The 25,158-nt window shown below is 39.3% G+C and overlaps 1 protein-coding gene across 1 annotated transcript in view; it reads left to right on the top strand.

The window, feature by feature from the left end:
• Window positions 1–25,158, top strand: part of UVRAG (UV radiation resistance associated) — a 102,354-nt gene that overhangs the window by 45,849 nt on the left and 31,347 nt on the right. The window contains exons 8-13 of the mRNA XM_009286117.2: window positions 1,422–1,548; window positions 2,501–2,585; window positions 3,068–3,155; window positions 3,732–3,792; window positions 5,928–6,093; window positions 22,207–22,285. Coding sequence (XP_009284392.1) covers window positions 1,422–1,548; window positions 2,501–2,585; window positions 3,068–3,155; window positions 3,732–3,792; window positions 5,928–6,093; window positions 22,207–22,285 — 606 coding nt within the window. The remainder of the gene's footprint in view (window positions 1–1,421; window positions 1,549–2,500; window positions 2,586–3,067; window positions 3,156–3,731; window positions 3,793–5,927; window positions 6,094–22,206; window positions 22,286–25,158) is intronic.

The following is a 25,158-nucleotide window of genomic DNA, read 5'->3' on the forward strand; positions in this document are numbered from 1 at the left end:
CCCAGCTTCTTGTGCCCCTCCAGCCTTCTCAGTCGGTAGAGCATGGGAAGCTGAAAAGTCCTTGGCTAGTGTAAGCATTACCTAGCAACAACTAAAACATCGGTGCGTTATCAACTTTGTTCTCATCCTAAATCCAAAACACTGTACCAGCTACTGGAAAGGAAATTAACTCTATCCCTGCCGAAACCAGGACAATTACCTATTTTTCTTTTTCTTTGTTTAATAGTGGAAACTCTTGTTGGGCTTCCATTCCCCTTTATAAGTGTGTGAACTATAGTTTCATTCCTTAATACTGAGTCATGTTTCCTGCTGGAGTCTTGAACCAGAAGGCTGAGCATACACGTGTAATTGAAGCAAATATGAAGTGGAGGGAAGAGTTCAGCAAGAGCTGACTTTTTTTCAGGCGGCTAGTGTGGAAGTAGCGTTATCTCCATTAACTGCTTGAAAAAGTGAAAGCTGGCTGAGATATACAAAGTGACGGTATCTGGTAGTACTCACACAAGACTTGCTCACAAGTATGCCTGACTACCCCTTCAGGTTTTGAACTCTGTCAGGGGTATGACTGGACTGAAGGGGTGCAACTTCTCTTTTCCGTTTTGAGTCTCTCTTCAGTTATTCTCAGCAAGTATCTATTAAACATGGTAGATGTTCCTTCTTTAAAACATAACCCCCCCCCACTTATAATAGAAACTTCTGCTTCAGTACACGCATGGCAGCACAATTTCTTAGTGGAGACAGTCCATCAAAGGAAAAAACTGATTCTTTTCAAACACAGGAATAGATTCAGAGTAGGTACAGGACAGATACTAAAACTTTTAAAGAAGGGATCCTTCAAATATAATTGTGTGTAATGATGTAATCTGCTCCCCGCTATGTGTTCTTTCCTTTTGTATCCTTTTTTTTTCTCATCACCCTGAAGCTGGGAATTGGATTTAATAGTGCAGCTCACACCTTTCCAACCTTTTTCCAGCCCCCTGCCTCAATGTAGTATAGACTCCTCATTGCTCATCTTCCCTCTTGTTGCCAAACCCTTTGCCAGGGAATGAATGCTCATCGTGCTGCTAGCGCTCTGCTATTAGTCTCTATGTACTTGTCCTGCAGAAGCTTCCTCCCACCTCTTCTTCCTCTCTTAATTTCTGCCCTGGGCCAGGTTGCATCACTGAGCACAGGAGAGGAGATGCGTCCCACAGGAGGAAAAAGCACTGTGGGACACAGCTGAGCTTCTCTCCTTCCAAAGCAGCAAAACGATTAGGGTCTCTGGTAATCTATTGCCTGTCATAATCTATGAGCTCAGCTGTTAGGACAAGACTGATGTCTGCCAGACCTTTTCCCTTCCCTCCTATCACCCCTTTTATGGAACTGCTTGTGTGCAGAACAACTCTTAACTATTTTTTTTTCTAAATCTATTTTTCTTCCAATAGAAAAAGGAGAGTGAATGTTTACAGTTGAAGATCCTGGTGCTACGTAATGAACTGGAGAGGCAGAAGAAGGCCCTTGGTCAAGAAGTAGCCTTGTTGCATAAGGAGAAGAATACTTTGCATGACAGAGGTAAGTGTAGAATCGTTACTACTTCTATTGCAGATATTCATAATCTGCTGATCAGAAGAGTAGTTGACCAAAATGAAGGTGGTGTTTTGGTTTTTGGTCTGGCTCTAATGTTTGTGCTTTTCTTTATCTGAAGTTTGCAGCCAGATATAATCTCTTCACCATCTGTGTTATACTGAATTCTGGACAGCAGTTTCTGGTATCCTGCCTCTAAATAACTTCTTACTGTGACACCTCTCTAAAGCAACCTTAAATCTGTGCTTAATTAAAATTTTATGAGAAAATCGGAAGAGCTGCGCTGTAATGCAGTAAACAGTGCCTTGATGCAGGCACGTTATAATGTCATGAGGGATGTTGTTGTACCTGTGATGAGGATCTCATTTTAAGTGTCAGAAGACAAAAATCCCTCTTACTAGCTTATTACATAAGTGAAAGGTGAAATGCTCAGTTGTCTTGGTATTTTGTTTTACTGGGAAAGTGTCCTATAGTAAAATCCTCTATCACTGTCTCTCTGGAGCTCACCAGAGGCCGAGCTACACAGATGTTTGATCTTGTTGCAGGACTTTTTTCTTTTTTTTTTTTTTTAATACCTAGTTGAGTCTAAAATAATTAGTCACTACTAAAAATGAGGGTTTGGCCTTTTACTTAATTCTGGTTATGCAAACATTGAGATGCTTTAACTGAATTACTGTGGACGTGAGGGGAACAGGTGTTAAAGGAGAATTGAGGTTTTGTTGGTTGTATTTGGCTGGTGAATGGTGTATAGTGCATGAAGACACGTGTTCCTCCTGCGCTGTCATTCCCCAGTTTGGCAGCATAACATGGAAAATGGGCATCTTGGGAGTAAGTGGAGGATTACTGCCGGCATTTGTGTCAGTATCTACTTTTAAAGCTTCAGATAACTAAGAAAATCTTTGATACTAATTTTTTTCCCCCGATTCCTCATGTTGTTTAGAAAATGCATTTGAGACTGAATACCAGAAACTTCAAGAGCATAACGAATCCCTGCATGAATTAAGAAAGGAATGCACTGCGAAGAGGTAAAAGGACCTATGCTCTTTCTGCAGTTGGAAAGGAAATACAGGCTTGAGAGTAGGCCATTTGAAGTGGGAGGACTCCTGGCACCAAATTCTTCCTAAAGTAGCCCCAAAACTTCTGTTGAGACATCTCTGCTACGATTTGTAGATATCTAAAGTGATAATTAACAGTGGCAAGTCTAGAAGAGAAGAAAACAGATGCTTGGTTGCATGTGTAGACTATGATAGGACTTTTAGCTCTGCTTTAGAGTAACACAGCTTTGTAATACTCAATTGTCATAGTCAAAATATGCCGATAACATAAGGTACAACTGAAAACGAAAAGTTAGCTTTGTCTTCTGTCGTATTTTTTTTTTGTGGAATTACCTAGCTTTTTGGGGGAGGGGAGGTGATACTTGGGAAGATGCAGAAAAGATACAAGGGCTTGATACCTTTACTTAAAGCTTTTGAAGATACTGATGGTTTTGGGATCTCTTTCCCCAAAGAGAACTGTTTTTGAAGACAAATGCCCAGCAGACTATTCGATGCAAGCAATTGCTGTCGGAGCTATCCTATATCTACCCTATTGATCTGGTATGTGTTTAACATTCTGAAAATCTGCTTGATTTGAAACGAACTTCCTGTTTATTACACTGCGAGCAAATATCTTGTTTTATTTGTGATGAAACTTGCTCTTCATTCATGCTGTTTTTTCCAGCTTTTTCTTGGATTTGGTCCTTAGATTGCAAACCTCATGGGGAGAGGATTTATGCCAGCATCTCTCAAATAGTCTCCACTATAAAAGTAGAATAGCTGTAGCTGTAATTTAATGGATACTTTCCATTTTGTTTACAATTATATAAAGTAACCCTGACAGTAGGCTAGCTGAACTTTAACGGAGTGCACATAAACAGATGTCAAAATACTGAGCTCCAAAACCTTTTATATAATGAATTAAGATGAAGCTCTTCCTTCTTTAAAAAAAGTTGCGTTTATTTCTGAATTATATGATGTGTGGACTAAAACAAGTCAAAGTCACTCTGGGTTTCATTGGATATTTAGTTTTTTCTTTACAAAAATGCTTTGTTGTCATCAGATTTTGTGCAGGTTTCTGTTTTCTGGATGTTATTGTTCCCTTCTCACTTTCCATTGTTGATTTTAAACTTGCAGAATGATCAAAAGGATTACTTTGTTTGTGGAGTCAAGCTTCCTAATTCTGAAGACTTTCAAGGTAGCTGGATATTCTTAATTTAGTTGTTACAGTTGACACTGCTTCTAAACTTCATAAAATTAAGTAAACTGATAGCAATGGCTTAGGATCCAAATTTCTGACTGGAAAGGTCTAGACTAGAAGAAAACTTACGCATTATTTATTTATTCCTACTTCCTAGCTAGCACAAAGGAAGTTACTCTTGATTCTTAGAAAAGTACCTCTGTATTCTAAAACTCGATACTGAAATGCTGCAACAGGTTACCCAGAGAGGCTGTGGAGTCTCCATCCTTGGGGATGCTCAAAACCCAACTGGGCACAGTCCTGGGCGACCTGCTGTAGCTGACCCTGCTCTGAGCAGGGAGCTAGGACTACGCGATTTCCAGAGATGCCTTCCAAATGCAGTGATTCTGCAAAATATTCTGGAAAATATTTTGTCTGACCTGAAATTCCATTGCGGCTACTTTCAGTCCATAAATCATGATGGGGCAACATGCATGAATCCCCTTTCAGTTTGCTGTAGTTGCTGGCGAACTTACCAAATAAATATCTTGCATAAGTAAGACTTTAAAGCTGCCTGACAGTATGGAGTATTTTACAAGTCAGCTTCTACTTTAACTGTCTACAGTCATCCTATTGCAGAAGCAAATATATAATATGCCTGTCTGTATAACAGTCGTGCAGATAACTGCATGCATTCATCTACAAATGTTTGACATGAATTGGAACTTCATTAAAATCCCCTCGAGAACTTCTTGCTCCCAGTGCTTGCTCACTCTGCAAGGCATGTGGTTTCTTGGGGAAAAACCTCAATCAGTTGTCTAACTCTTTAAAGCTACCCCATAGGTATTAATTTGTGCTAACAACATGTATATTGGATGATAGAATAATGGAGGAATAAACTTTAAACCAAACTAATTTGTCAGTATGACAAAAATCAGTCTATTGCTTTGTTTTCCTGATTGCACTAAATGTGGTAATGAACTCGGTTTGGTAATTCTTGAGAAATCAATGGCATGCATCTCTTGGCCCATTTTCAGTTTACTGGTATTAAATCCTTATAAAAAAAATTCTTTATCAAAGTCTATAAATATTGTATTACAAGGAAGAACTATTAAGCATTAAACTCAGTGAAATATGCAGTTAAGTGAAAACCATCTGTCGGACATGTATCTTATATCAGACTCTTTGTAGACAATAATATTTTTAAAAAATCAAGCATCTGAAGGATCAAGAAAATTTTATTCCCTAAAAAGCCGGTTTTGCTGCAAATGTTGAACACTTTTTACAAAATCCTTTTTGAAAGGGGTGTAACTTTTAAATCCATATACCGTGTTGTGTTCTAGTAGAGCTCAGTATGATTTCATAGTTGTCTTTGAACATCATTATAAGCTTTCTTAGAAGGTCCTCTGTTCAGCTGATTTCACGGGACTCCCTTGTGCCTCAGAAGGGATGACTGTCATGTTGTTTGTATTGGTGTGTTCACTTACAAAGAAGAAAAATAGAGAAAATGGAAAGGAACAAGCCCTTATGTGGCTAAAGGACGCAATTTGAATCACAAGACCTGTGTGTATTCCGGGGAGGTGGAGCTTTAAGGTTGAAACCTTAAATGTCAAATTGAAAATGATACTTTAAAACAACGGGTTAATCTAAGTTCTTCCAGTTATTGGCAGAGAACAGAGTTCATACCCCGGGGTCGGTGTATCTCCAACTGATCTCGCTAATGAATAAAGTTACGGAGGAATGCGGCTTTTCCCTGACCCCGGTCATACATGTCAGCCTCATCTAGAGAGATGCAGAAAGTTTAAGACTTGAATTTTGTCTTGGGAATTTTGCTTCACTTTTCCATCTCTTCTTTACCCTCCCCCACCCAGCCAAATGTTGAGAAGAGTTAACTTTTAGCTTTGAAAGTGTAAAATTGGAAGGAGAACAAGCCATCACCCATTTTACATTGCCCTTTAATGAAAGAGGCAAATAGTGAACTGCAAACAATCGTAAAGCAGTCTAAATTTGTTTCAGACTTGCATCTATTCTGAAGTTATAACTTCTGGTAGCTTCATTAGTTGTATCATTCCCTAAGCAATAAGGATGAACTTGTGCTGAGCCTGCAGTGAGATCCAATCGATGAAATAATGGAATCTTTTTGTTGTTGACAGCAAAAGATGACGGAAGCATTGCTGTTGCCCTGGGCTACACCGCTCACTTGGTTTCAATGATATCCTACTTCTTACAAGTGCCACTCAGGTATCCTATAATTCACAAGGGCTCCCGGTCTACAATCAAAGATAATATCAATGACAAACTGACGGAGAAAGAACGAGAGTAAGTATGTCGTAAATGTGCTTATGTACTTTCTTCAAAGCAACAGAAGAAACCTTGAACGGTTTTGAGTAGTCTGAAGTGACAGAGAGTTTGAAGTTATTTGTTACTCCTTTCAGTAGCCATGGGACAGTTGTTTGAGTTTCTCATGTTGGAATTCTGTGATCTAACAGAGTAGCTAGTCCAGCTTTGTCATTCTAGGCCTGTTGGCAGGCACATACCATTGATTAGGCTTCTAATAATGATAGAAAAATTTAAATAGTGTGTCTTCTAGGTAAGTTTCGGCTGCTGATTGGGAAAACTTGCCTTTCGTGTTTTGCTGCTGGCTCTGGGAATAGACTGCAGATAGCAAGCGTACCTTCACTGAGGAGTTACTGCCAGTGTTGTAGTAGTGGCTGATGAATGTGACAAAATAAATAGCTTGCTTTAACGCAGAGGATTTTAACCAATTGACAGAGCGCTGTAAACTTATCTACTGTGAATCAAGTTAATATTCAATGAAGAGTTTTTCATCTGTTCTGTAATCATTGTCTTTCAACATGCAGCTACACTTTTGTTGTGTTATTAGGAAACTATCTTGCTGTCCTTAAATCTACTTTCTGAATGCCTTCGCCTGCATTTTGGCGCTTTGCCTGTTTTCCCGCTGTCTTTGCACCTGCGTGCTCTAATATGAAAATGGTGGCAATTACTGGTTAAGCTTCACTTTGTAGCCTGCAACCACAGAACTCAAAGGAATGCGACACTGACCAGCTGTGGGAGGCCAGCCGCTCTGCTCTGATCCTGCGCGTGTATGGGTGGCTGCAAAGTCAGGCTTGCAGCACCAGTAACTTTGTTTCTCCAAATGCAGGGTTTGAAAAGAGAGCAAAGAAAATGGCAAAGAAGAGAAATGTATTTGTGGAAAGTAGCTGTCTCTATTGACAGGAAGCCTGTAAAAAACCCCCCTCTTCTCTTTGGAAGTATGCAATCAAAGTATTATAACATTTTAACACTAATTCCTAATAGTCCAAATCAAGGTGGAAGGGTCTTATTGTGCATAGTTGATGATATTGGGATGCTTGGAAGTGTCTGATTTCTCTTTGAAGCTCAGTGACTTTTGGCAGGACAGCAGAGGTAACTTGCCTTAAGAGTTAAGACCTCACTGAGGTCTTCCTGTTTTGCCACAATAAAATATGACTGTACAATTATGTCTTGCAAATTATCTTTGATACCATTTTAATAATTTGTCCAAACAGTTCCTGGGTAACTTCATAGAACATTAATCTGTTTTGCTTCAGTTTAGTTCTCCAAGTATATGATCATACTCCTTCCTGTACATCACTTTCAGAAGGGTAGCAAACTAGAACATTTATATCTGGAAAACAAATTTCTGAGGAGCAGAGCTGCCTGTGTGTGGGTGTATAAAGATTAAACCAATTTCCTGTTGTCTGAGACAGATTGGAAGGTTTAGTCCTTCAGGCTGTAGCCTTCCAAACCCTCATGACTTAATCCTTTCTTTCACAATAGATTTCTGAAAAGGAGAAAGTTTAGCTAAGTGTATGAATCCCTGTTGGGCCATTTACCTGTGTTCTGCAAGATCTTTGCAGGATTAGCTCCTGCCTGAGATCTTCTCTTCCCGGCTATTGGAGAGTCAATCCTACTGACTCTCAAAGGACTTCAGTTGCTATAGAAAACCTCAAATGTCTTAACTTGCAGTTTTCTTTCTAAACTAATAGCTCATGTTTCTCACCTGGTCCTAACTGAATTGAACATAGCAATTAACATGCATTATTAAATTTCTTTATTTCAGTCACCTGTCCTTTAGCAGCTTTTCAAACTCCAACATAAACTGTTCAGTAATTACAGTGAGGTTTCCTCTATACTCAGTCTTTACTATAACACATAGCATCATGATTATTGACTAGGTTAAACGTTTTACTTGGCTTCGTACTTTTTTTTTTGACTGCAGGGTTGCCCTGCAGAGAAGATTCATATTAAGAGCTTCTAAAAATCGTGCATTGGGGGAATAGCTGATGTTTTCACTCGAGAGCAATTTCATAAGTACATGTGTTTGTTTTTTAGTGTTATACTGTATAAATGTGTTACTTCACTTTCAAGTTTCTTTACCAGCTTTTTAAAGCCTTTATAGTAAGCTGGTTAAATATTTTGAGCGCTTTCAGAATGTAAGTTATGTTTGGGAAATACTTTATCTGCTTCAGATTTGTTTACTTGGATCATCCAGGTCACCTAAATCTCAAGGTTCTTGTAGAAGTATTCAATTTTGTCTGCTGCAATTACTGTTATATTGGAACTTAAGAGCGTACAAAAGAAGTAGGAGGCTGTGGTGAGAACTTAGCACTTGTCTGGCCGCAATACTGACGGTAGAATGAGGTATAGAATACCTGCCAGTAGCATACAATATATGGTCAGCTTTGTAATTGTAGAGATGTTCGTGTTTACAATCTATTGAATAACTGTTCCCTTCTTGTACTGCATAAAATAGTTTTGGTACTACTAAAAGGCTGTAAGTTTTCTTCCATAAATCTACTTTTATGACTTTCTGAACCACCAAGTTAAGGCAAGAATACGGTTTTCACTAAATATCTCATTCATGCACTTCTTCAGTGGTCCCTTTCAACATCTTCAGAGTGCATCGAATAGGTAGGAAGAGAGAGTACCATTCCTCAAAAGTTCTGGAGTCTGAAAGATTTCAAAGCAAATGATGGATATATAACTCCCAAATTTAAGCTACTTGGGACAGCAGCACGTTCCTCTCTCCAGTGACAAACATGTTTGCTGAATAAACCACCTAAATTCTTTGGCACTGTTCTCGCGGAGCTGAAGCCTAGCACTTCATCGTGTTCTCATAAACATAGTAAATCATTTAATCTCAGCATTCTTATGATATGTTCTGACGCTGTCTGTCAAGCCCTGCATTCAATGCTTCTGTTAGCCTGCTCCCAGATTTTTCATGAAGAATAGCTTCCAGTTTAGAGCAAAATAAGGATTGTTATGTCTGGAATGAGACACACTTTGAGAAATCGCCTGGGTTGGTGTTGCTGCTATTGTCGTAGTATTTTTTTTTTTATATAGTCTTCACTTCAGTTCTTTTCTTTCAATGCCGATACAAGCTAAACATCTCGCAAAGTAAATGCCTGTATTTTGCTGGCTGGAAGCTACTGAATCTTTTGAAACCATATCTGTCTCCTTGTTAGTTTTAGAGTGAGTATAGCAAAGCACACTTATGCCATCTGTTTGGGAGTCTTCTGGCATCTCTGTTGACTCAAAGCTATGCTCGGTTGCTACTTTTTATAATTGAAACTTCATATGACACTTCTACAACCTGCCAGTTGGATATTTAAGAATAGAATACTCGTTTAATCAAATCATAGAATGATAGAATCATAGAATCATTAAGGTTGGAAAAGACCTCTAAGATCATCGAGTCCAACCGTCAACCCAACACCACCAGGCCCACTAAACCATGTCCCTCAGCGCCTCATCTACACGTCTTTTAAATACCTCCAGGGATGGGGACTCCACCACTTCCCTGGGCAGCCTCTTCCAATGTTTCACCACTCTTTCAGTACAGAAATTTTTCCTCACGTCCAATCTAAACCTCCCCTGGCGCAACTTGAGGCCATTTCGTCTCGTCCTATCGCTTGTTACTTGGGAGAAGAGACCGACCCCACCTCGCTACAACCTCCTTTCAGGTGGTTGTAGAGAGCGATGAGGTCTCCCCTCAGCCTCCTCTTCTCCAGGCTAAACAACCCCAGTTCCCTCAGCCGCTCCTCATCAGACTTGTTCTCCAGACCCCTCACCAGCCTCGTTGCCCTTCTCTGGACACGCTCCAGCACCTCAACGTCCTTCTTGGAGTGAGGGGCCCAAAACTGAACACAGTATTCGAGGTGCGGCCTCACCAGGGCCGAGTACAGGGGCACGATCACTTCCCTAAATCACATTAGACAGCTTGGAAATATGTAAACTCCCCTAAGAAAAATAACGTTCTTTGGAGTTTAATGACCTTTCTGGTACCCTATGTGTGTCTGGACAAGTGAAATGCACATTCAGAGGAATTATTTCTGTTGTATTTTTGCATTCTCATTCATATTGTGTCTTTTAAAAGATTTTCAAGAACTCTTACGTCCCTGCTAGGTAATTTGGAAATGAGAATGGTTTCAAGACCTAGTTTTGCTAACATTGTTTCTCTGTAGCGATAGTAAAGAGAACTCAAATAGTACATGCAGTCTTGTTCTGTGTCCTGCTACGCCTTCTTCCCACCACAATGTGTTAAGGGAGGATTAGAAAACTAGCAGTAGTAAGAAAGTAACCACCTCAAAGTCATATTTCAGGTTAGGGGAAAATAAATGAGGGGGTAGAATACAGGATCTAAAAAGGTCTTGTATTTAAAAGACAAAAACCATAGTTTTCAAGCATAGCTACTGGAGTACCTACAGGCATTTCAGAGTTGTCTCATCTCAAAGAAGTGTTCTTTTTTTTTTCCTTCTGTTGTATGTTTAAATATTGAACTTGTTGCCACTTTATATATATTTTTTGACCTTCATAACATTAAGTTTAAAAATAAAATAAAATTAAAAACCCCAAACAGGCCCTAGACAGTCATGGAAGAAGCCTGGTCTAGTCTGGTGTATTTTTTGCAGGAATTTTTGGCATTTGCTGATCTGAGATAACAGTAAACTACTGTAAAGGTTTCCTTGGCATTTTATAGTTTATAGAAAGATTTAAGGTCTTTTCTTCCACTCTGCTTGACAAATAGAGACACCAACAGGCCGAAGGGTACGCAAACAGCTGCGATGCAGTCTTGGGCCTCTGCATTCAAAGGCATCTGACATCTTTGTGGTTATGTTTTATGACTTTGATGTACCTCAGGAACCAAACAGTCGTATGAAATGGCATAAGGAGGAGTAAAATGGAGCGTGCTGCCATGGCTTTCTAAATTATGCTACTTCTTGTCCTGTCTGAACACCTTCTGTTGTCACTAAACATAGGAAATAGGTCGGTCTGTCTGCGCTACTGTGCCCTCATAGAAAACAGGATCAAAATTGTATGCTGTGTTTGCAGCTAAAAGTGATAGGTCTGATCCTGAAGTAGTTTCTTGGAAACTATCTCTGTGATGTAGTGTCATACCTCAAAATTGTCTTCTTCTGGAGCTCAGCTTCATCATTTTTGAGAACTTCATGCCAAAAGATTGTAATTATTAGTCTGCTTTTTGTCTTGATGTTTAATTTAGGTAGGGGTTCTAGAAGTAGCTGTTCAGAGCCAGGGTTGTGAAGATCTGCTGGCATCAGACTTGATCTGGAAACAAAGCCTGAGTGCACCCGACCTCTTATATCACAGAGGTGCTGCAGCGCTTGAAACTAGCTGTAAGTCTCTGGGTGCCCAAAACTTAAAGGCCAGTTTCATTTCATTGCTGTAGCCCATGTGGGAAGTGAAAAGGTATGAATAATAAAAAAAACAGGTCATCTTTCACGGGGATGAGGCAGTCTTGTAGCAACTGAAGAGCGTATCAAGCATAAAATGCAGCTGCCCTTGTTGGATCTTCAGGATATTTCTGGATTCCTTAAGGATGTAGAGCCATGAATGACTTTATCCTCATATAGCTTCTGCACCGCTAAAGCCGACATGCAAGTGCAGGGCCAAAGGGCTGCAGCGCTGTGTGTGGCGCATGTTAACATATCTGCATGGCTTCTTGACTGACTCTTGAATTCAAACCAGCAGGTTGGTTCACCCCAGTTTGGGATGCTTTTAATTAGTTTAGGGAGCCAAATGTCAGAGAAGTGGAAAAGTTAAGAGTAAGTCGGGCCAAGACGTACTTCTAATCTGCACGTGTTCAAGCAGTTAATTTGATATGTTGCTGTTGTATTTCTAGACGTACTCATCTGCACTGATAAAAAAACCTTCCATTATATTGCGTGTGGTTCACACAGTGTTAAGTCATGCAATATGAGTTACTGACAGCATAAGGTCTGATGGAAAAAGTTTCACTTCTCAGGCCTGTGAGTGAAGCAAAGGTTGTATCAAAGCCGGTTCTGCTACAAGACTGCTTCCAAATTAGCTTTCTCAATGTGTTGTCTTTCAATTCTTTTAAGCTTAATCAAGCTGGATTTGCAGATGAGTGGAGATGAGTGCTGCTGAGCAGGCATATGGATAATCTTGGAGCATTTGGAAACCACTTGTTGAATGAGCGTAGTCTAACAGCGGTCCTCACTGCTGTGGCCTTGCTCCTGTTTTGAAGAAGGGGAAAATCAGAGTTTCAGCTGTAGCAGACTTACTACAGCTGAAGGTGGTTATTGCTTTGTGCCTGGTAACAGATAAGCCACTTGCAACAAAGCAGTCTGAAAAATCGTGACACAAGCAAGTGAAGAATAATAACTTTTCACTGACATTAACATCTTCCAACTCAATCGAGAAGTCTTTAATCACATTTGGTACTTCGGCTGAGATGATAAAATGGCAGCTTTGGGAAGAAATCTTGGCAAACTTAAATCAGATGGAGGGAGATGGTTTGTTGAGAAATCTAATAGCTGTCAAAGCAAAGTTGATTCTTTGTGGTAGATTGAGTGTGTGTTAAGTGTTCAACTATATTGCTCAAAGAATGCTTTTTGCCATGAACTTATCTTGAACTGTATTTTTATGTTCCACATTCTTGAGGATATTTAGCTAGAACCCAGGGTTATTTTATTGTTGATCACCAAAATAAAGCTTTTGCCTTCATTGGGTCAGCAAATATTACTGTGCGTAGATTAAGAATCAGATCAGGTGTTCTTTAATAAATTTGGATACTGTTAATACTCTTTCTGGGAACTAGAAGCTTTTACATGCTCCTGGCTAGTCTGAGAAAGCAGATTTTGTTTACTGCAGTAGATGAGACCAGTGACCCCAGACATCTACAGCTGAGAAATGTTTCTGTGAAGACATACTAGTCTTAATTTACTCCCATTGGAACACTATACTCCTGATGAGATTATTTTTCAAAACATTACTTCATTTTTCAATAAGCAGGGACTTGACCTATATAAAGTGTCCTCTAGTTAAAAATGATCCTTCAGTGGCAGGGGGATTTAAAGTTCTGATAGCAAGGTTGTCTGCTCTGTCCTTACAGATAGTCCTTGCGTTGTGATATCCATCACGGTGTGTATGTAGCAAGCCTTGGATTCAAGCTGAAATATGTCACGGAAATGCACGATCTACAAAAAGCCATCAGTGTCGCTTGTTCCGTGGGTTGCTAGCTGTGTTTTTGAGGCATTTGAAAGCGTTATTTGCTGAACTAGTAGAATGATACCCTCTTGTATAAATCGGTGACTGTCTTATCAAGAACTGCCTGACTTTCATAATCTGGGTCTTTGCTTTCTTTTCCTGTATACAGCCTGTACATATTGAAGCTATTGTGCATTCTCCAAGAGCAAGGTCACAGCAGTTACACTTCTTAATAGAAAGATGGCAGTGCTTCTGCTTTCGATTATCTTCTTGTTGAGCTATTCAGATAGGCATTTTGAAAATACACTATTTAAAGTTAAACTGCCAATATGTTTTCCAGTAAACTAATTATCTTTGTATTGTGTAAAGCTTGAATGAGGATATGCTTTTTTCCCTTGGCAGTCTGTATTTTTGTCATCAAGTTTGTTTTACAAGTATAGCTTTTTCTCTCAAGTAGAAACTAAAAACCATAGAGTAATCAAATCTGAATTCACTTGTGATGTGTGATTCATGTTCATGTCTTAATCTCATCTGTAACAAAGCAAAGTGCACACTTGTAATCCTTTTTTCTGCCTTTTCCTTTGATTTCAGCGTTGTTCACCAGGTGGGGATCTTAGTTTTTTCATTTAAAACTTTTCCAATCATGCTGATTGTTGGCAGACTACTTAGCTGTTCCTGGTAGGCTAGTAGTCACCCGAAGGTCAGTTTGTGGCCTCCACCATCAACTAACTGGTAGCTTGATCTAAAAAGGGTCTGAAGTGCTCTGTGTTGCATCTCTGTAATTGAGAAGTCTGGTGCTGAAGGCAGTTTCATACTATTGCATTTCAGTTGTGTTCCTTCCACTCAGCTGCTTGGGTCTGCTACTTAATATCTGTGCCACTCTCTGCTCTGAAGCAGATGTAACCGTGGTACAGCTTATCTGAGAAGGAAACAGGTTTTGAAGCTGTGCAGCCAAAGCTTCTTGTGCCTTGGTCTTCGTGGAGTGCTAAGAGGTTGGAAGTGCTAGGTATTTTGGTGCCTGTGGCTCTTTAGCAGTCTACTCTTCCTAATACTGGATTCGAAGTGTCCTGGGGAATAGTGATTTCAATTGAGCTGGCTGGAGGATGGTAGTCCTTCTCACTTAAAAGGCTTTCAAGGTTTGCTTTATTCTGGTTGAGAAAAGTCCCAGCACTTTTTAAATAGCGCAAGCTTTCTCCTCTGGATACAACATTCCTTTACAGTGAGCAAAGAGGATGTGGTTAGGTTGGAGGGAAAACACTAGCTCCTTCCTCCCCTGCCTGCCCCCCCTCGCAGCCCCCCAAAAGGGGGTGAGGTTGAAATAACTCAAACTTCAGTAAATATTTAAACCTAGTTCTTGTACACTCCTCATACTTCAGTCATATCAAGCAAGAACTTATGACTTTTTCAGGTCATTATCTTATCTGGATTGGGCTATTTAGTTCTGTCCTTGTATAGGGTGTCCTATCCATGGGCTTAAGCTTGAAATTCATAATTTTCTAAACTGCCCTATTTTTTGGTAGAGCCGTGTGAGGCACAGTTGTTCCCTGGATCTGATGGATGACTCTGTTATCGCACCAGTGACTGTTAAGGTCACAGAAATTATATCAGTTCTTTATCTGTATAATAGTGAATAATTGGGTTTCAGCTGCATTCTGCCAAGTCTGCTCTACAGTCATGTCCCTGCAGCCATTCTGCTTACTGTCCTTGAAAATAAGAAGTGAAGGGAAAAGCCATGTCAAGTTTGTTCTCTGACAAATTCGGTGGATGCAGTTGGGCAGGAAGTATCAAAGATACTGCAGATACGGTGATGTGAAAATACAGCGGTACCAGCTTCATTTAGTTGGTGGACTAAGTTTCTGATCTTCAGTTAACTACTGGATAATTTAGCGGTCTTAAAATGTAAATGTTCTTGCTGTTAATTTAGCTTGCAAAGCTACAAATATTAGCGGTCCTTGTACTTTTGCATCACTCTGTGTTAGATAACCTTAATTTTCAGTTCCAAACTAGATTTGGAATTTTACCTACATTTGCTAAATGGGATGTAATACGCTATTTAAATTGCGTCACGCTTCAGCCTGTGGAAAACAGTTAGATGTGATGTGTAAAAAATCATTATTTTACTGACTTCTTCCCTAAAGAGCTTTCTGAAGTAGAGATTAAACTTTGAGACTGTAATATAATTTGGGATATGGCAGAAGTCTGACCAGAAGAGAGAATGAAAGATGTAAAACACATGGTGTAATACCAAAGCAGAAGCAGGTGAAAGCAGTTAAAAATGAAGCAATTCCTTAAGCTTTAAAAATAGTTTGTATTAAAGACAGGTGGTTATAGACAATAAAAATTGGCCACCAATATATTGGTACATATGTGATTTTTCTGGATACATAGAAGTTCATAAATCACAGAACACAACAGTAAATGTATTTGGACTTGAATTCATAAGAGATACTTGAGGTCTAAAATAAATGTATGGAATAAAGATTCTCTCAGCTTTTTTTAAGTTACCATCTGACTGAACCAAGAGTCCTGAGGTGATTTACTGCATGTTCATCAAATGCTGAAGTTGCTATGTAAAACAGCTAAAGATTAGCTGAGGGTTTAAAATTAAACGAGATCGTGATGGCTGCTAAGTACTTGTCTAAGGTCAGCTGAAAAAGGTGGGACAGTGAAGAGAAGTTCTTAGTGGTTTGAGTAGAATAATTAGGACAATACTTATGAGTTGTAAGAAGGGTGGTCCTAATGCTTAAAACGCTGAAATTAGGCTAATTCCAAATTTTTAGCTTTGAAAGAGACCTCTAGTTTTCCAGAATCAATATCTGTGGGCAACATAAGCAATCTTTAAAAGACCTTTTTTCTGTAGTCAGCTTTCTCACTTTTAAATACATCAGTATTAGCGAGCAGTTTTGGTTGGAGACACTGCAGTAGCAAAGTTCCTGCCCATGCTGTCTTATCAAAACCAGTGGTTTAGTCCAAGTCAGTAAGAGATGGGTTAAAACCCTTTCTTTTATTAAGTAGTAACTAATACTTTTTATAGGGAAATAAACCACCAAACCTGATTAATCCAAACTGTAGGCATCTCGGCTTAAACTGTAAATATGGGGGGGGTGGAAATCCTTGCAAGAGGCTTTTCTCTATCATCTCCCCCTGAAATTTCTCAGACTTGCTTTCAGCAGTGCATAAGCATAGTCTCCTTCGTTATGCCTTAATCATAGAAAATGAGGCTGAGATCAACACTGGAAAGTAATTTAGACAGTCTTCCTACCTCAAAGAGGGATGAAATTTCTTTAGAGGGAAGTGTTACCATAGCTGAGATACAGGGTGGTTTGAACTTGCCTTAGAGACGATACGTTAAGACTTCTTTGTGCCCGTAGCTTTATGATTATAAGATGATCTACTTGTGTCTGGATGAACAGGTAGTTTCAGCAACACGGAGCGATGGCTGGTGGTCTCATGCGGCACGCTGCGGCTTTTGGATGGGATTGCTGCAGAGATGTCGTAGAGCCCACAGAAATGTCTTCAGGCCCTTGGGCAGGTGGAGCTGGCAAAGGCAGTCATTGAAACGCCTGTCTGCTCATCCTATATTCCTCCCAGACAACAAATGTTTCCAGACATATCTTGAACTGAAAATTGAAATTTGCCTTGGTTTAACACTGCTATTTCTGTTTAGCTGTTTGCATCTTAATGATTCAGCTGGAGTGGAAATTATGGCAACCAGCCACCATTAGTTTTCCATATTGACTGGAAATGCATCTATTGAGTTTTTTTTTTAATAGAAAGACTTTTAAACCAGAGTTGACAATTTAGCGCTGTGTCTACATTCTTTCTAACCTTACAAATGTGATTTACTGTAGTAAGATTATGCTTTTCATTTCAGTTTGAGGTATAGCTGCATGCTTGTTATGCCTAAGATGTATGCTACTTGACTAAATAACATGTTAGAAAAAAATCTCATTAAAGACTGGCTCCAACATAACAGCTTCCTAAGAGTCCTGTTGATGGTGTAGTTGGGTACCTGTAAGCTTGATACCCATCAGAATGGTATTTCTTATGCAAATGTTCAAACTATTTTAAAACTTAGCATTTGTGAAGTGTTGCAAGAAGAACTCAACATTTAATTCCATTGTTGATGGTAGGGTGCTGGTTCTGTAGTTTTAACTTGGAGAAAAGGTAGACTTTTAGCCCTGTTTTTTATTTAAAAGGCTGACTTGGGATTACTTTTCCCCATCAGAGTTTCTGTGAACAAAGCATGTAACCTTCGCCTCGCTTCTTCCTTTTTCACAACTCTTTTGGGGGGCTTTAATGAGGCCTACTACTCTAGAAACTTTCACATAGAGTCTACAGCATAAAAATAACACCAGTGTGGACACTTAGCCACGCCTTTTAGCTGGGATTTCTTCCTTTTCCACCCCTGCTTGCCTGGGCAGTTTACAAGGAAATCAAGAGATTCTTCCTCCTAGGCTTGCACTAACCTGTGTTCTGATACTTGAGTGCACGCTTTGATTTGTCGGTCTCACTTGAGTTCCTTACAAGTAGATACATTTGGTTATGCAGATCAGCAGTACTCCAAGCCTCGGCCTGCTCATACTTGTTTGCCTACTCATTGACTATCAGCAAAACCTCCTTATGTGTAAATAGACTGCAACTAAGTTGCCCTATGTACTTCAAAAACACAACAGTTCTTTGTTCTTGGAACTGCTCAGCGGTTAGTGGCATCCAGTTGTGTTAAACACAAGATTTCAGTGCTAAGAATAGTATCTGATTTGAATATTAGGCGCCTTCGATGGCGGAGGAGAGTTTCTTGACTAGTTGTTAATAATGTGCTCCCTTCCGACTTCCATGCTGGTTTTTCTTGGACCAGGTTTAAGCTGAAGAGTTCTTCATCCAGCAGCTGACATCTGCTTAGGAAGTGTGGCAGTAATTAGTAGGGGATAGGTTGGAATAAAGCAGTTGATGTTGACTTGTTGGAATTAAGATTGCGGGTAGAGAGGAGATGCTTATTCTTGGGAACTCCCCAAGCAGGAGAGAGGGGAGAGAGGTAAGGTGGAGGCAGATGAGTTGCCATCTCTATTCTAATTATTCAGAGATGATTCAAAGGGCCTTGTAACTGCTTCTATTTTTTTTTTTTAATATCCTGTCTCCCATGAGAAATGGCAATCAAACCCTCTTCTTGTGAGACTGGGAAAGCTTGGGTCTTGAACGTATTAATGTCAGTAGAAGCCTTGTGTGCGCTTTGTGGCTCTAAGCATGATATTGTTCTAGTTCACTATGGAAAAAACTGTTCTGTCATTGTGGTATCACGAGTAGAAGAATCAAATTTTTGTCCAAAGCAACATGCTACGAAAGGGGAGGTGTCCAAAAACGTCGTGCATGTGTATGTTTAGCGGTTTATAATGGATTTGCCTCTGTTCCCGCAGTGTGGTACAGCTGGGTAACACGGGCCATCTGACTTGTATCCCAGTGAGTCCTATAAAACAGAACACATGACTCAAATTAATAAAAAACTTTGCATTTGTCACAGTCCTTCAGGATTAAATAAGCAAAACATAAAACTTCCAAAACAAACGTAAGCTTTTTAAGATCGAGAATCCTCTTTATGTTATCTTAGATCTTAAAGGCACATATTGACCATCTGGTTAAAATCAGTCTTGTGTGCAGTTTGGATCACTTTTATACAGTGTTCTCCACCTTCTGAATTCAGAGCGGGACTTGTTTAATTTCAGCATCTTTGGCACAATTGTCATAGATCCTAAAGCTGCCCTTCCATGTGCCTGCTAGCTTGTTATTCCCTTTATCACTACTAGTCCTTGTGCTTTTCCCCAGCACAGGCTCTTATCACTGCTGACATGTCAGATGTCTTAAGCGACGCAAGAATAGCCTTGAATACAGTGGAAACACGAGGTGCAGAAACAACTCCAAATTGGGGTTAACCTGCTATAAGTTACTAAATGTTGTGGTTTTTTCCTGCATCAAGTTAATGTTCTCTAAACTAAGATCATCTTTGTGAGTCACTGTTAAAATTATTACTGCTCCATGCCAGCTGAGCAGTGTGCTCTTTATATACAGGAATAGAATATCTACTGTAAACTCAGGGTGTATTAGGGCTGCGTTTTAAGAAGTCTACACGCTACTGAAAAGTAATATTCCGTAGTCATAAGATAAATATGAACGGATTTTTACAAGGGCACGCTTTGAACCTCACTGAGCAGAAGCTGTTTTGTTCATAATTACTGCCTGCTAGCACGGTAGGTGTATGGTTTCCTTACAGTGTGTAAGCACACTGCTCTGAGGAGGACCAGAGCTCACCTTCTGAGTGTGCTCAGAACAGGTTTCCTACTGCTTGATAACTTCTCTCAGATGATCTCTTCTGGTGATTACACAACAGACACCTGTAGCTTGGTTTTTTTTTTTCTTCTTTCCACTAAACATATCACACTTATTCCTTTGGATTTGTCATCTTAGAGTTAAGTATCTGTGTTCTGCTTTGAAGGAGCTTAAAATGATTTTTTCCCCAAACATATCGGCGGGAATGGAAACAAGGAAGGTACATATTGGAGTAGAGTGGGCGGGTGGATGCCATTTTGCATTTTATTGAGTGCTTTGTGATTATAAAAATACTAAAATAGTAGTTTTCAAATGTATTTTTTTGAGCAAGTATAACTAAAACCTTACACAGCAGACTTTAACTTTTTGCAGCGTGCCAAAGTGAGAGGTTTAGCTTACAGTCGTGCTTTTCTAAGGAGCAGGCAAGAAGAATTTCATGTAGCGAGCCAGCAGTTAAAGTTGCATTCAATTATACTCAATGAAGCACTATATAAAATGTTGTGGTTCCTCTTCCTTAAGTTTATTGCTTGTGACCAGGCTTAATGGGCAAGCAAGATAACACAGAAAGAAAGAGACATAAAAATTGGTAATATTTTTGTCTGAGTCATAAATGTGCATACACAAAGACATCCACTGACGTTTTTCAAGACTTTCATGTAAGTGATTGTGTTATGAAAGCTGACACGAGGATGTATGCAGTTTAGAGTCTTTCAAGATTAATTATTGGAAGTTAGAGGACAGAAATGTGAATATTAACAAAAAAGCAGGACCAATGATAAACAGAAAAGCTTAATCTTTATCACTTGAAAGAAACTGTGTGTGGGAGATCGTAGCGAGCACTGTAAAGCAGTTTTTTTCCTCTTTTTCTATACTGCATGTATCAGAGCTCTGTGTCTAATAATAGAATATGTGGTTCCCATTACTAGTGACTTAATGAAATACTATCTTCTAGTGAAACATGGCTTGTGTTCCTAATGGTGCCTTTATTGTCAAGCTTGAGTGAGTTTTATACTGTTAATTGTAAAGGTATCCTTTAAATCTAAATCCTGCTCTATTTGGGTAGTGTAATTGTAGATATTGAAATGAATTCCTCTTGATTTGTATTTTACACTTCGGATAATGCGTCGTGGAATTTTTGTAGCGTGTGTCACTTTGAAAGGTTTTATTTTCTTGCATGGGGAACTAGTTGGATTTATAGATCTATTAAGGTGAGCTAGATATATTCTAGTCACGGTGATTTTATTATTCCTCAACTTGAAGTGACCTAGTGAGTTTGAAAGTAGCATAAAACTTGAAGCTGACGTCTTAATATTTGATCTGCTGTGATCATGACCTGTTAACCTTTAGCTTTAATGGCCCTATATAATTCTCCTTAAAGGTTCCAAATGTACTCTACTGTGGGACTGATTGATGATAACATACGCTTTGCGTAATCACCCCTCTAGAATGTGTGTTGTTTCTAGTAGATATTGATCTCCTATATTTGTTATCTTATAGTTGAGAGAGACTTCGCTTTCTGATGTAATGTGGGTTTTGTGCGGATAATATGCTCAGCATCTTGATTAGGAGCTACAGAACATACGGTTCTTGAAAAGGCAACAGCTCATTTCATGATGTAGTACCCATAAACATAAATTTTAGATTGTACTAAGATTACTGTCTTGACCGTAATGACCTCATAACCTCTGGTGGTAAGGAAGAGTCAAAATCCTACGAAATGCAGTGTACAAATATTAGAACTCTTTGAGAACTGTTTCACTTAAGCAAATATTTCTAGAACATATGCACAAAATTATAGTCTTTAATGCAGACTGTCAAACAGTTTCAATACTTTAGGGACTAAAGTTTTGGTTCTCTGATCTCATGCAGCAGTTAAGACAGAAATAAGCTGTGCTACTTTCTTACAAGCGATTTGCTGCATCTAGGTATTTAAAATTGTGAAAAATGCTTTATTTATTAAATAGGAGAAATAAACATTAGGAATATAATATTTACAAGGGAAGTAGTGACCCATGATGCTGTAACTGACGTGAGCCTTTGGTGCGTGCGTGAAGCTTGTTGAAAGGAATTACGTGTATTCTTTAAGTCGCCTTCTGGGGTGTTGGTAAGTGAGCCTGCAAATGGCTTCTGTGCGTGAAGAGATTTGCGCTCTTTCAATCGCAAAATAACAATGAAAAGAGAACACCTTTCTTAAAAGATTAGTTCTATTTGGAAATGAGCTAACTAAATGCGAATGGCTGGATACAAAGGGGTAAGGTAGGATCCGGTATTATGCTGCATGCTGCTTAAAACATGCCTCACTTAGTGAGAGGAATGTTGCAGCACTGAGTGAGTCGTAAAGCATCTTTTAAAAACCTGAAATACTTTAGAAAATGTAATTCACTAGCTGAATTCTGACATCAGTTTTTTAAAGGCTGATTGACTGGAGTTGCAGAGGGTTCCGAAGTACATCCCGTGGAGGGGGTTCCTGGGAGAAGTCAGCAAGGGAGGCTTTTTAAATCTTTACCTTCTCGGGAAAAGAGTCTGTGGCTTTTTAAAGTTTACTTAAGCACCTGAATAATTTCACCTTAAATGCTTTTTTCTTTTCTTCTTTCCCATCAGATTTCCTTTATATCCAAAAGGAGGGGAGAAGCTTCAGTTTGAATATGGAGTATATCTTCTCAACAAAAATATAGCACAGGTTGGTACGCTGAGGGTTTTATTTTTTCTGAGTATCTAAGTTCTGCTTAGTGTCAGTATGGCATGAGTGTGCATCTACTGTCTTGTGATGCTATTCTCTATGGCGAGCATCTGTGAACTAGTGGAGGCATTCTTCAAATCATTGTCTTCGCTTACCTTACTGCTTTGTGTTCAAGACTTTCTCTTGTGGTGCTTGGAGAAGGGCTTGCCAGCTAATAATGCATCTTTTCCTTTTCAAATAAATACTATGAGTCTGTACACACTGTTTTGAAAATTGTAAATGTTTTCTGGTTTTTTTTATTCTGTCATACTTGAAGATCCATGTGTGTCATTCTCATTGCTGCTTTAATTTTGCTGTATTATTACTTTAGTATTCAACTCTTACGATAAGAAAACACAACAAGCTGGAAAACCTTAAGTCTTGCCAATGCATGACTTGTTTGGGGTTTTTGTTTTGTTTTGTTTTTAAATATAAAGTTCACAAACTTGTATTTGAGATGATACTAATACCTGCTGCTAACTCATTTGGTATGGAATTCAGAAAATGTTCAAAAAGCTGGTCTGAAAGGGACCTGGGGGGGCCATTTAGACTGTTGCCTAGTCCTAGGGCAGGGTCAGCTGCTCTTACACCAGCCCTGGTAGACATTTGTATAACTTTCCCTGAAGGAAAGCCTGTGATCTAAGTAGTCTCTTCCAGTGATTGGCTGTCCTGGCCATTAAAGTCTTTTCTGGCATCTAATCCAAATCTGTCTTGCTTCTGTTTAACCGCATAATCACTTACTGTAATAATCTGTTCATTTAATTCTCTTCCTCTTTGCAAACTTTTATGCATTGAAAGGCAACTTCTCCTTTCTCAAGTGTAATCTCATGGGTCAAGTCTCTTAATTTCTGAGCATTCTTATTGTCTCCTATTCTCCATCTGAATCCACATCTTTCTTGAAGTGCAGTGCCCAAAGCTGGATACACTATGCAGCTATTGCCTTCAAAACAGTGAGAAGGATGGGAGAAATGCTTCACAGGTCTTGCAATTTTTGTTCAGTTCATTATGTTCCAATAGGTTTGTACTCTTAACAGCCTAACACGGTGAATTTCATGATTCAGTGCAACCTGCAGCCTCAAGTCTCTTCTGCACAGCAACAAAACAGTCCATTCTGAATTTGTGCAGGTGACTCATTTAATTCAAGGTACAGCATGTAAAACGTGAATGTACCTTAGATGCCTCTTTTTCTTCTTAATCGTGTCTCTGATTTGGTGACGTAACTCTAGAAGATGGGGAAAGGTAGGTTGAGAACTCAATCTCAGCTTTGTGCTATCTGCATCTGAGCCTATTCTCTATCCAGCTCACCTAATTAAAATATTGAATAGAACTGGGGTAAAGCCTAAACCCACGTGGAGCCCTGCTTCACTAGCACTTCCATTTACAGCAGTGAACCATTGTTTACACCCAAAGAGTACTTACTTGCTCTGTATTCATTCCTACTTCATCAATAGCCCATTTCCCCAGCATGCTTGCGAGCATATCACACCATAAAGTGCCAAAAGATTTATTTAAATTCCAACAGAAATATGATGTTTCAGTTTCTAACCTGTTTGTAAGGCTTGAAATTAGATTGGTCTGACAGTTTTCTTCTTGAAAAATCTGATCTTTTTTTTATGCTGAGTTTCTAGTTGTTTGGTTTGTTTTTCCAGTTCTCTCTTCCACCACTTTCTCCCCACTCTCTACCCCAAATTGAAGTAAAGCTTCTGGGTCTTTTTGCGTTGTTTGTTTTTTAAGCTTGGATTGCATTTACCATTTTCCAGACTTCTGGTATCTTGCCCGTGCTTAGTGTATTTTGGAAGATAACCTCCAATGGCTCTGAAATTACTTAAAGGCTAAAATATCTTAAGATGAAGTTAATCAAGCCCTGCTAATCTTGGAAATTCACTTAACCAAGCTGTTAATATAACTTAGACTGTGACTCTTTGTTGCTGGTATTAATAATGGCAGCCAGCTGTTCACACCTGACTTTCATAGGGAAGACTAGTGAGAAAAAGGGATTAAATACTCTTTCCTTCAAATGCTTTGATAGCTTTCTCTCTCCATTACTATCAAATCAATGCTTTCCTTAATCTCTACTTATGTAAATACATTAGTTCATTCTGTAACTTGTGAGTCACGATGCTGCTTGCTTTCCTTTTCAGCCTTTCATGTTTGTCGTCCCCCCCCCCCCCCCCCCCCCCCCTGGAGTTTGCTCCCCCCATTGGAGTTTGCCATTCAGTTATGTGATGCAAGTGCTCTGTGCTTCTTTCTTGACTGAAATTATGAACTCTTCCTTGAGCCCAAGTTGGTAGTCTTCCCATTTCCTGTAGTCTGGGTTAGTTGGCACTTGTGCCTGTAGTATCTTTTTTTATAGGAGCTGTCACCACTTCACTTGTTTTCCTGTTTTTCCCTTAGACGTGTCTCCTCTGAGATGTTACCACTGTTGAACCTACTGAAATCTCTCGTTCTTTGTTCTTGTCCTATTTCTAAAGGACTGTGAACAGTTGAACACATGGTCACTCACCCATGTTGCCTTCCAAGTCCTTGCAGTTGGTTTCTGAAATCCCTGGCATGTGTTTAAACTCATAAAAGTAAATGAAGACTTTAAGTATGTATTTGTGTAAAAAAAAAGTTTCCAAATTTACATGAGGTCACTGGTGTTGGTACAAGCTAGAGTAGTCAGTGGCCAAACTTTGAAGTGGTTTGTGCAACACCAGTGGTTCACATGTTAATGCTTGAGATTGTATGCTGTTGAATATAAAAACATAATAAAAGTAAATTGGAATTTTTTGGGGGCTTCTACTACTTATTTAATCAGGAAAGTGTTACTGAAGTCTGTATAAACTGTTGTAGTC

This window comes from Aptenodytes forsteri, unplaced genomic scaffold (assembly GCF_000699145.1).
Source record: "Aptenodytes forsteri isolate BGI_AS27 unplaced genomic scaffold, ASM69914v1 Scaffold231, whole genome shotgun sequence".
NCBI classification, from domain to species: domain Eukaryota; kingdom Metazoa; phylum Chordata; class Aves; order Sphenisciformes; family Spheniscidae; genus Aptenodytes; species Aptenodytes forsteri.